At 43.3% G+C, this 12499-nt stretch overlaps 1 protein-coding gene across 3 annotated transcripts in view; it reads right to left on the minus strand.

Annotated features, from left to right (window-relative positions):
* camkk1a (calcium/calmodulin-dependent protein kinase kinase 1, alpha a) overlaps window positions 1-12499 on the minus strand; it is an 82604-nt gene that overhangs the window by 42863 nt on the left and 27242 nt on the right. For all 3 annotated transcript variants that reach the window (XM_069667955.1, XM_069667952.1, XM_069667954.1), the window contains exon 2: window positions 8561-9012. In XM_069667955.1, the coding sequence (XP_069524056.1) occupies window positions 8561-8893 (333 nt within the window). In that variant the 5' untranslated portion in view covers window positions 8894-9012. The remainder of the gene's footprint in view (window positions 1-8560; window positions 9013-12499) is intronic.

Raw genomic sequence — 12499 nt, forward strand, 5'->3', positions numbered from 1 at the left:
GCCCTTAAATCTTAAGGAGATCGTGCTTCTGCCGTCAGGGCCCCTCGACTTTGGAACGCCCTGTCTGAGGAGATAAGGCTGCAGAATCAGTGACATCATTTACATCACTTCTTAAAACTCACTTTTATAGACTTGCTTTGGTGTGATGTTGTCTCTTTATTGTCTTTCTTTTATCTTTCTATGTCTTTTTATTCCTTGTATTGCTCGTTACGGCTTTGACCCTTTTTACTCCTGTGTGCTGTGTGTTTACGTCTTTGGTCCTCTTGGTTTAGCTTCATTCTGACTGAACCTTTGTCTTTGTGTCGGCCATGTTGTTTGGGTCCTGTTCTGTTGTCTACTAATTTTCCTGTTTTTCTTTGCTTGTCAGAGCACTTGTAAACTCTTGTTTCTAAAAAGGTGCTATAGAAATAAAGTTAGAATTATTATTATTATTATGCCTTTGTTGAGAGAGAGAGAGAGAGAGAGAGAGAGAGAGAGAGAGAGAGAGAGAGAGAGAGAGGGGTAGACAGTACTGAAGTAAATTTCCTTGAGTACCGAGTTTTATTTTTGGGGGAAACTTGTGACATCCACTCCTCTACATTTGACAGATACATGTGGTACTTTTGACTCCACTGCATTTTTATTGAAGTCAGCTGATCATTTTTTTTTCTTTTCTAAAATCTGAAAGACGACAAACTGTGTTTGTGTAGTTCTCCGTGTGGTTTGTCTAAGTGGTGTTGCTGTACCTGTACCTCGCACGTCTCCATGGTTGAATGTAGAGCAAACGTCTCTCAGATCAGGCGGTTCATTTAGTGGTGGTAATGACGGCTACAGCAGAGAGGATAACCGTTCTCCACCTGAGCACCTGTGGCCACCTCTTCAGCCCATGTTTGAGGTTTTTGAAATGAAGAATGATTCGTATCGTTTTAAATGTTCGCTCTGTTCACCGCCCACAAACTTCATCACGGCCTACAAATGAGTATTTTAAAAGCAAGTACTCCAGTACTTTAACTCAAGTAATAATGTGACTGAACAACTTTCACTTGTATTGGAGTAATATTTGACGGGGAGGATCTACAATGTAATGTTGTGTACTTTGTCCACCACTGGAGAGAGGACAGTGCATATTGTCGGAAACAGATGAAGAGAGAGCAAAAAGGCGAGGGTGGGACTGGGAGTCCCACCCGGGGCATCGCATCGAGGACTGTAGCCTCTGTTTATCGGACGAGCGATTTAACCACTGAGCTAAACCAGCGCTATTATTATTATTATTAAACATAAGTGTCTCTCCATGCCTTTATCTTGTACAGAACGCTGCAGGTCGGCTTCAGCTGGGACTGAAAACGTGATCATGTTGCTCCTATTTAAGCTTCTTTACAATGGCTTCCTGTGTCTTTAAGACCCTGTCTGACCTGGTACCCCGTATATCTGCTCTCCTTTTATGTGCAGATAAAACTTGTGTATCTGTTCTAAGGTCACAGATTTAAAAAAAGTGACGGTGCATTTGCTGTTCGAGCCCTCAGACTTTGAAACGCCCTGAGGAGATCAGGTGTGCTGAATCAGTACCTCATTTAATCACTCCTCGAAACACTCTCGTACAGCTGCTCTTAATTCTTAAATCCATGGCATTGATCTTCGCTTCATTTTGGTTTTTACTTTTTGTCTGTGCTTTATTGCTTTATTCATTGAACTGTTTTTACATCTGAACATCTGAATTGCGTACAGATACTTTCTATCCATCCTGTCCTTTGCTTTGCTGTCTTCTATGCATGTAAAGCACTTTAACGGGCGAATGTGGCTCAGGGGTTAGAGTGGGTCGCCCTCCAATCAGAAGGTTGGCGGTTCGATCCCCAGCTCCTGTCTGCATGCAGAGGTGTCCTTGGGTAAGACACTGAACCCCTGCAGTGTTTGAATGATCAGCTGATGAGGAGCCATGCACGGTCACTGAACTATGTGAATGTGTGGGAAAGGGTCTGAAGACGAGGCTACATAAATGCAGACCATTTACCCCTTGTAACTTTGTTTTATTATATATTATTACTGATATTAATGTTTGCTCATGGGGCTGCCAAAGTGACTGCTATATACACTTCGTTAGACATTAACAGATACAATGTGCAGGACTGAGCGAAGATAAGATAAGATAGATCAGATAATCCTTTATTGATCCCCAGGGGGGAAATTTGGGAACATCTCAGAGGATAATTCCAAAGAAGAGCTCTTACAGTGAATACGCACAGTTCACACACACTTCACACAGTCACTTCAGCCGTAGAAGACGCAGAGAAGCTGCAGCCTCTGAATACAAAGTGGCCCTGAATGCAGAAACAAGCAGAGAAGAGCTCATCAGGGAAGAGCTGTAAAAATCTATTCTGCACAATGAGCCTGCCAAGTGCTCTGATTTAGTTTCCTCTCTGCATTAATCTCAGTGTTTCATATTTATTTGTCCGCTCTCGGCACCAAATCTGACCACGCTGGAATGAAGAGCCACCACAGTATGTCCTTTTGTTGCCTTCAGGGGACAGGTCCACATCGTTTGAGCTCTGTCTCAAAGGCAGTTTCAATCTTATCTCTATCGTTATAAGTAAGGTATATATAAGTGTAAAAAACACCTGCAGTTGTTGCAGATGTTATCGGTTCCTCTGAAGCGCAGCTGTAAAATCTTTGTTCTTCAGTGACCATCGTTTCTCATAACGTGCCCCAGAAGGAACGCAGGCTATGTCAGTGTGGATTCTAGTCTCCTACTTTGCTTGTATGTCAAACTGGCAACACTTCCTGCCTCAGAAGCAGGTCGTACAAGATGGACCTGCTTCTGACGGAAACAGTTATGCCAGAGGATGAGTTACTTAACTTCCTCACTGTAAAAATGAAGACACTGAGCCAGGACGAGATCGTCCGATTGGCTGCAAACACTCTGAGTGGATTAAGTCATTAAAAATAGGATAGTTTGAACTTTGCCCCTCTTTGCAGCGGAGCGTTTCCCACACAGGACCACAGGAAGACATCAGCTACATAAAGAGTTTCCTTAAAGTGATGAACAAGTGTGGGAAGAATAAACCCAGGTGTGTCTCTCATTACTTAAACTGCTGCTGGTTACTATCCGATGGTGATGTTAACAGGTGATGCTGACAGATGTCTGCCCAAGCAATCACTATTTCATGAAGGTTTAGCGTGCGTACAGAAGGAGTGAAGACGTCTCTGTTCAGAGCGTTTATTATTCACTTTCCTTCACACCTGTGGACAAACTACAAGAAAGCAAGCTGACAGAGACTACAAGAAGCTTACAATGATGCTATGACAACACTGACGGTTTCAACTCGCCCCCTCAGGTCAAACATGCTAAACTTGCTTTCTGCTCCACGCGCCAACTTTAAGACCCGCGGTGACAGAGCTTTCCAGGCCGCAGCAAACTTTGGAGTGCTTTGCCCACTTCCTTGCGGTTTGCTGAATCTGTTGATGTCTTCAAATGTCAGTTAAAAACATACCTGTGTAGAGCCATCTGGCTAATCAACCCATGTGTTGTTATTGTGCTGTGTACTTTATTATTTCTTGTATTTGACGTATTAAACGCTGTATGCTTTTATTTGTGTGGCTTATATGGTCAGTACATATGCATATAATGGATTCTGCATTTTGCCTTGTCTTTTATTTGGAGTCTGTAATCAAGTTTTCAATTGAATTGCTATTTTTCTACAATTGGCAAAATATAAGAGCAGAGGACGAGATGGTTCATCTGGTTTGGCTGACTGGGTATCATAAGGCATAGTTATTTTGAGCCAGAGTTCTTGTAGACTTTGCTGGCACAGCTCAGCGAGCAGCACTTAGCTTCCCCGGTTGGTATAGAAGGCAATGAGGAAGTTATTGCTTCATTTGACTAAATGTATCATCAACACTGAAGTGACAGAAATCCCCTTTAAAAATACACTCGTATGACTGATGTGTACATTTATAGTTGTTGTAATGTTTTTTTCTCCTCACACTGGCCCTGAAGAAATCTCTCGCTAATACAATGTTAATGGAAATTATTTCTTATGTTTTCCAAGTCAACATGTCACATCCAGAGGGGGTCATCCAAACTTTCATTTCCAAAAGACATTTCTTGTTTGCAAAGACAATATATGTTTGCTGAGCAGCAGCTGAGTGACATACACAAACTGGCACCATAAAGGTGTTTCACTGTGACTCACTCAGACGTCTGAACTTTAATTATGTTTGCTCGGCGAAATAACTTTGGATTTTGTCACCTTTGCATTTAGAAGGCATCCATTTCAAACGGCACAGAGATGATGAAGAGATGATGAGCAGTGTTCATCTCATGAACGAAAATTATGATGATACATAATCTGCGATCTTTTCTCCACAAAGACGAGACACTGATGAGCTAAAAATAGATAACAAAAAAAAACAAAACGAGACGAGACCAGACTAAAGCGTAGGTGGTGGCCTGTCGGACATTCAAAATCCATGATATCCCCCCCCCCATGCGTCTAATCTGTCTGTTTCCTGTAGCTGGGTAACCCAGTCGGACATAACGGGTATCATGATGGGCTTTATAAACTTTCTGTGTTAACGCAGGCGTCCTGCTTCAGGCTCCATGTACGCTCACAGGAAAAGGGGCGAGTTACACGTCATTTGATGCTTCAAAGGATCGATCATCGGCTGCCTGCACAGGCTGTATAAAAAGATGGCCGACATGACAGCTCCCTAAAAGTGAAGCCAAACCCTCTCTATCGCCCCCTGCTGACTGGCTGCACTATAGGTCATAAAGCCCGCCTCCTCCATGTTAACAGATGGGACATGAGTCAAACTATAAAATCAAAATACACGTCAAATAAATTTTTCACAAACATGGTTTCTGTCATTATAGTTAGTTCTTATCACGCTGATTTATGTCCAAGTGTTCATTTTTCTGTTCAAGATTATTTCTAATTAGTTATTTGATGCTGTAAAAATGATGATTGACAGCTCTGTTGACAAATACGGCTCCTGCGGCACATCAGTTCCTGATTAGCAGAGTGGAGGAGGAACGGTGAGGAGACATAACTAAAACAATCACTACAGTCATTGAAGTTTACATACCTGTGAACGTTTTTTTCAGTAAGTTAAGTGTGTGTTTTGGTTAGAGGAAGTGGCTACGGCAGCTCTACCCGCCGATCTCTACTGCGCAGACTCTGGCTCCAAATGACGTCACCATCGCAAGATGGCAGCGCCCGTCATGGCGGCTATTTTGGCATCACTTTCATACAATGAGAGCAGATGGAGACGCTGCGTCCATCTTTATTTACAGTCAGCGGCTGACTGCTTCAGTCAGACTGTTTAATTTCATCTTTAGATGCTGTGTCCTCTTCGTTCTTTTACTGTACGGATGATCGGCTGAAATTTAAAGTCTCGTTTTTACCTGAAACAAACAGGTAAAAACGAGAAGAGGGAGACAGGAGGAGGGTCATATTTTGTTCAGAAAGAAAACTGTCTGACTCAAAGTAATGACTAAAATGTGATGACTGGAGTAAAATGTTTTGAGTGTCTGTCGACAAAAACTAGACAAAATGTGACTAAACCTAAGAAGCATTTTCGTCTTAAGACTGAGACTAAATCTAAATTAGCTGACAAAATTAACTCAGCATGTGAGGATTGTTTTAAGATAACTGAAAAATGTACACCAGTCCTTAAAATGAGGGAGAGAGGGGGTCACAGAGCCTTGTCAATGATGGCTGTACAAATAAACCTGAATTAGTTCCCAAGAAGGAAGGCGATCTGTAGTGTTGGGCAGCTTTCGAAGGATTTTCTTCATCCTCACTAAGTGGGTATGACTTCAAACTTCCCATGGGGAGAAAATTACACTCAGTCTGTTTACAAAATAGAGCGAGAGAGAAAGAAACAGGTATGATGAGAAAGCAAAGAGAAAACTTGAGGAGAGAGAAGCTCCTGTGTTTTCAGGAGATAACAGAAAGCTTGTATAAAAATATTCATGAGTGATTTTTATATATTTTTCTATTGTGGTTAATGCTGCTAGTTCAACTATAAATGTCAGTCATAACTGGTGTTTGTGCTGCCAGAAACGTCTCCCTCTCTCTGCTGTGCCATGCTGCAGCTGAAGATCCAGTGAGAGCAGGAGAGCAACATGAGTCCTCTTTATGGTTCAGTGTGAGAGCTGCGGCTCCGCTGGCAGACAGGAAGGACACAATGACAGGTCTGTCAGTCTGTGGCAGCCGTCTGTTAAACTCACAGGGGCTCCGCATCCTGGCAGATGTCATGAATTTTTAATGTTCACTCTGAGACTGGGGGAAAATCAGAGGCAAACCAGGAGGATTCAGGGGTCACTCATCACCACAGGATACCCTTACGCTGTCGTGTGTTTGCACTAACAGGCGCAATTTCAGCTGCATATTAACCATGCTATATAAAACATGACGTTTGTCTGTCTTCAGAGGTACAGCTTTAAAGTCGTTTCTCAACAACTGTATGCTTTTACACTTTCTTGCTCTTATGTCTATATGCTAGACATGAAGTCAATTAGCTTAGCTTAGCAGAACAGTTAGCCTGGCTTCATCCTAAGGTAACAAAATCGGCCTATCAGCATCCTCAAAGCTTGCATAGTAACACTTTATATCTTGTGTTTTTTATTCCGAAAAGCCACTTAATCCTGGTGAAATCTGAGAGACGATGCTGACATGCTGGCACCCTCATCATAAGGTTGTTAATTAATGACCTTAAGCCTGGCCCACGCTACAAGATGTTTACAATCTTAACAGATGTTGAAAATGTGTGAGACCCCACACATGATGCCAAATAATGATAGATCTGATCCTGTAGTGTGTGGAGGGCAACGATATGACGGCAACAGCTCACCACACACTAACAGATTCATTCACCAACAACCGACTCTCAAAACTGCAGATCTCACAGAATCTCTCGCGGGCAAATGCAACGTTAGGGGAAACAAACATGGCGGACGACGGGCAGGAAGAATTGGTGATGATAGTTTTGGACTATGAATAAAGTCGTGGAGACGGCGTGAACATGGGCTCCACATGTCACAGCACGAGTTGTGCTTCCTTCTTCAGTTAGTCCAAAGAGTGCGTGCGAGGCTATCTTCTGGGTCCCCCCCATACAACACGATATCAGATCAAAAATAGTGAACATATTTAATATCTAGGATTTGAAATCGGTGCAGACCCTACGTTCGTCCGAGCAGGTCAGGGGTCGTTACATCACTTAATATACCTCAGAGCACAGGAACATCTGGTAAGATAATCTTTAGAACCATCAAAAAAATCGGGTCATCGATTACTTTTGTCTGAAGGGGGGAATCAGGCCTAAAATCGGCCCGATCATCTTGTAGTGTGTACCCTGCTTAAGATGCGCTGGTATGAGGATTTTGTGGCCTTTGACGAGACGAAGGTTAGCTTCTTTTCACTTGTTTCCTGTTTTCCCAACTTAGCTAAGATAGGCTCAGTGAAGCTAAACACTCATAGCTTCAGCGTAATATTTACTGGGGAGACATGAGAGAAAAACTGCCGGTTACAGAGGAGTAGAGTGGTTAGCAAAAGCAAAAACAAAGGCTAAAGGCCGCATCCTGTGCGTCTGCCGTTTTTATCTGTCGTGTCCATCACTGTGGGTTTGTCAGCTGACTCTCACCTCCCTGTGCACCCTGGAAAGCATGTGTTCAAGCATGTAGTTCAAGAGGTACAGAGTTCAGTTCTTTACTGAATGTGGTGTAAAATAACACCAGCCAGCATCTCGGGGAATGTCTTTACAAAGCCGGGGGATGAGCGGCGTCACTTCTAACAACTACAGAAGTAAAGGAACTAACTGTCACATATTACATCCAGTTTATACAAACAGACAGTCACAAAGACAAAAAACAAGAAGAAATGTTTCACATGATTTTGGCAAATCATTTCCCCCTCTGTCCTTTGATGGTGTGTCCAACATCACAATGACTCCCAGAATGCATTTCATGTCTGTCTGATGAAACAGTCACAGGGCGCTCGTAAACACCACAACACAAGTCTCTCACACGCCAATACAACACACATATGCATATTACATACTGTAGCATCATACTGGTGCACATATGTGGCAGAAGCTTTGATCGTGATGCGTTAACATAAATCATTTAACACACAGACCGGTGTTTCCATGATGGGTGCTAATGGGAGACCAGTGAACACACCTGCTGACGCTCCTTTCTTCCTTTCATGTCGCACACCGGCCTTCTGCTCCTCTTTCTTTGATACTAATGAAGAGATTCTGAGCTACATTTACAGTGACCACTGCTCTTTTGAGCACAATGGAGCTGCTTTGTCTCCGTTTGTGCTTCACTCCCCGCTATGATACCACCTGTCACACCCAACTGCACACATTCATCAGCCAAATGTCTAAATCAGGCTGCAGATGAGACCGTTTTAGAGAAAAGATTCAGAATTTTGGGGTATTTCTGTTAACTTTACTCCCAGACATGCTCCATCTTTAAATAGTATCTGCATTTAAAACATCTATTCATCCAAAAAATTAATAGAAAAAAGACATTTTTAAGTTTTTTTACATTTTAAAATAAGTAATAGAATCACATCCTCACCTGTGAGTCTGAAATAGAAACACGTTTAGACTCCACCGTGGGCCTGCGCGCCACACGAGGCGAGATGTGCGTGTAGCCTCCTCCAGACCCAGACGACAGGTAAGTGCCTCTCTCCTGCAGCGACAACTTCCTCCCGGTCAGGTGAGGCCGCATTGGGTGAGTCCTCCGTGCCTGGACCCCCTCCCTCTGAGCCCCGCCATTCTTCACTCCGTTTGTAGCTGAGCCGTCCGAGTCTTTTGTGGTCATGGCAGCCAATGTGTCTGTGAGACTGCTGGTCTGCGTGTCGGACTCGGGGCCCAGCCTCTCACAGACAGGGTCACTGCTCATAGCCATGGCCGGTGGGGAAGTGGGTGGAGCAGGAGCAGGTGGTGGGGAGAGTCCTGGACAGCACCCAGCAGCATCAACGTGAACAGGGCCAGCCTGCGGCCGCTGCGTTCAGTGTCCCACCAGAGCTGGAAAAACAGAGAGAGAGGGTATGATATTAATCAGACAAAGATAAATAACTTTTATCTCGGTTAACAAAAATGCTTGTTAGATAAAATGGACTGGATTGTCGGGAATAGCACAATTGTTTTAGCCATCATATTTTAACATGCTAACACTTAAAGAGGGAGTATCATGCTTTTTCACATTTACATTCACACTCGCCAACATTAGTCTTGAAGCTCTCTCTGATGTGTGGAGAAGCACCAAAACATCCTGCAAGATGGCCGCCTTCCTTAGGGGAAACAACGAAAACAACAGTAAACGGACGCAGATCTGCTTAAATCATCGGCAGTTGGACTCAAAAGAAATCCCTACAATATACCATAGACACAGCAGTCTGTGGACATCGACATGTGGCCAGAAATCAGGTTTCCTGAATTTAAATGTCCCTGATTTCAACGCTGGGGAAGTACACAAAGAAAGCCTAAAGGCATGCAAAAGCCTTGAGGCTTAATCGTACTTCAAGGCGGTATTTGTTGGGGAAAGTAAAGTTGTTGCTTTTTTTCTGCATAGGAAATTGACCCATGTTTCTGGAGGGGGTATTACAGATGCTGGTTATTTAAATGATTAGTAGTCAGTTTGACTTCAGGTGTGATTTCACCAAAAAAATCCAGCCGTCTCCCCAAAGTGATCCATTGGCTTCTCTGTTCTTTAGCTTTTGGTTGTCTGTAAAAATATAGCTTTGACTTATTGTTCAATCTGTTTGTATCATCAATCACACAACAGCTCACACAACGGCCGAACACTGACGCTGCCGCTCAGTACGTGCTTTCTGCCACTCAGTGGGTGTAACCGCAGGTGCACGGAACTCTATATGGCTAACAGTTGTTAAAAATCATTGTGAACAACTACATTTTTTAATTACATTAACATAAACCTCTACATTCAATCACAGATCTTTGGAGGCCATGTTTTAGAGCAAAAGCGCCTGTGAGACTGAAGTTTAATCAAGCAGTCCCATAATGTGAAAACGCCTTCCTCTGTGTGGGCAGTCAGGTGGGTCAAGTTATCTACAGTAAACATGCGCTCACAAATTGAAATAAAGGTCCCCCTGATAAAACACAGACCAATGCTGCAGAGTTAATTACACTATATGCCTTTGGCCATGGCTCCCTGTATCCCCATCAAAAGGATGTGGGTGGACTGACAAACACACACACGCACACACAGAAGACTGAAGGTAATGTGTGCATATAGTCTGTGTGTCTATAACGAGACATTTAGCGTAATTGTTTATTGTACTTTTTCTCTTTTATCTACAAAGACGATCGAGTCAGCGTCGGATTGCGACACAGAGCGGGTATCAAAGCTCTTTGATCGCCTGGTTCAGGTTTTGTTCTGCAGATGAAAGAACACAGATATGCAAAGCGAGTTGAAAGGGCACTGAAGGCTTTTGTCCTTAAACAGCATCAGTCTCACAGGTAACAGCAGGAATCAAGAGGAATAAGTGTGCAGCTTGTTTTCTTCCCAGAGGAGCCGTCTGGGTTTAAATATACGTGTGCCGTAAACAGACTGAAGAGAAACAATGGAGTCACATACAGCCAGTGCTGTTGTTATCACACAACAGGTGGTCAGTAAATGGGCCATGTTAGGCTATTCCTGAAGTGTGTCAGGAAGGTAGAGCTTCACATTCAAAAATAACACACTGCTCCACTTTGTCCAGGTGGGTCATTCATGCATTTGCAAAGCCATGGCTCAATACCAACCGCAGTGTGTCACACTGTATGGAATGCTAACAAGGCTCCAGGGACGAGAAAGTCCGCCTGTCGGTCTGCCTGTCTTCCACTTTGATCCAGAATTAAATATCTTGAATGTATTGCAATAAAGGTTTCTGCTCCCACAGAATTGCAGTGATCGGTGACTATTTTTCTAGAGCCACTTGATGTGGACATTTGTGGTGGGAGGGTGATATGACCTAAAAGTTATATCACGGTACTTTTTTTGACGGGTACTCTACTGAAATTATTATTCTAAGGCTCGGTCATTGGTACCCGTTTATTTACAAAGCTATTCTGGGTAAAGTCCCATCTTAAATTTGCACGTTGATTGTGCAGAGATCTGACTGTAATTATCGTCTGAGAGCTCAGGACGTGGTCTTGACGTCAACGAACTGGGAAAGAAAGCTTTTATGTTCTCTGCAACATGACAGGAAGCTAAAAGAATCGGTCCCGCTGCCTAATATTAAAGCTTGTATATGTACAATGGTGAATGACTCGATTGGCTCTTGTAATTGTGCGTAAGCATCCAAATGTTTTAATGTTTTGACACATGAACGTATCGTCTCTTCTTCTGTGTTTTCATTGTTGTTGATGTGTTTGTAACTTTTATGCTGCTGTCTTCGCCAGGTCTCCCTTGAACATGAGATCATTGATCTCAGTGGGACTTACCTGGTAATATAAGGGTTAAATAAATAATAATTCTAGCTCCATAGAGCTTCACATAAGAGATGCTGACATATTCCTCCACTGACAGAGCATCAGTGAAATCGTGGAGGGACTTTAGTGGTCGCTTTAAGCACCTGGAAGGTGGGTTATATACAAATATAATATAGGGTAATACATTACCCTATAATAAGAAGGTTATACCGTATAAAATATCAGCTGTTGTATACAAATTACTGCACTACAGTAGGATAAGATGGTCCATATCTAACATGGCCGTACAACAAGTCCCCTCTCTGTATGTGTGGAGACGCTGCTCACAACAGGTGCACAGCGTGAGGGGAGGATTTTCAGTAATCAATAAATCGTGGATGAAGATCTTGGAGAGATAAAATAAGATACATTATCCCAACTTCCCATCAACCTTTGCTGCACATTGTGTTTACTGCTCATTGTCATCAAACATTTTCCGATACCAGTTTTGTTCTTCCCAATATTGATACCAATACTTAGACTTGAGTTGGCTGACAGAGTACTGATCCTGACGCTACCTGAGAAGTTAAAGGATCACCTGGATTATAATTCATCCTGAGGGGAACATGAAAAGCACCCGAGTATTAGTAGTAGTCATGGTTATACTGCATGTTGGATAGAGGGCTGTAGTACGCTGGTAAATACACTGATCAGCTGTAACATTATGACCACCTGCCTAATATTCTGTAGGTCCTCCTTCTGCCACCAAAACAGCCCTGACCCGTCGAGGCATGGACTCCTCTAGACCTCTGAAGGTGTGCTGAGGTATCTGGCACCGAGACGTCAGCAGCAGATCCTTTAAGTCCCGTAAGCTGTGAGGTGGGGCCTCCATGGATCGGACTTTTTTGTCCAGCACATCCCACAGACGCTCCATTGGATTGAGATCTGGAGAATCTGGAGGCCGAGTCAACACCTTGAACTCGTCGTTCCTCAAACCATTCCTGAACTATGTCTGCAGTGTGGCAGGACTCATCATCCTGCTGAAAGAGGCCACTGCCATTAGGGAATACTGTTTCCATGAAGGGGTGAACTTGGTCTG

Source organism: Semicossyphus pulcher, unplaced genomic scaffold (assembly GCF_022749685.1).
Source record: "Semicossyphus pulcher isolate SPU_LCO1_2020_fin unplaced genomic scaffold, fSemPul1.0.p SCAF_10, whole genome shotgun sequence".
Taxonomy (NCBI): domain Eukaryota; kingdom Metazoa; phylum Chordata; class Actinopteri; order Labriformes; family Labridae; genus Semicossyphus; species Semicossyphus pulcher.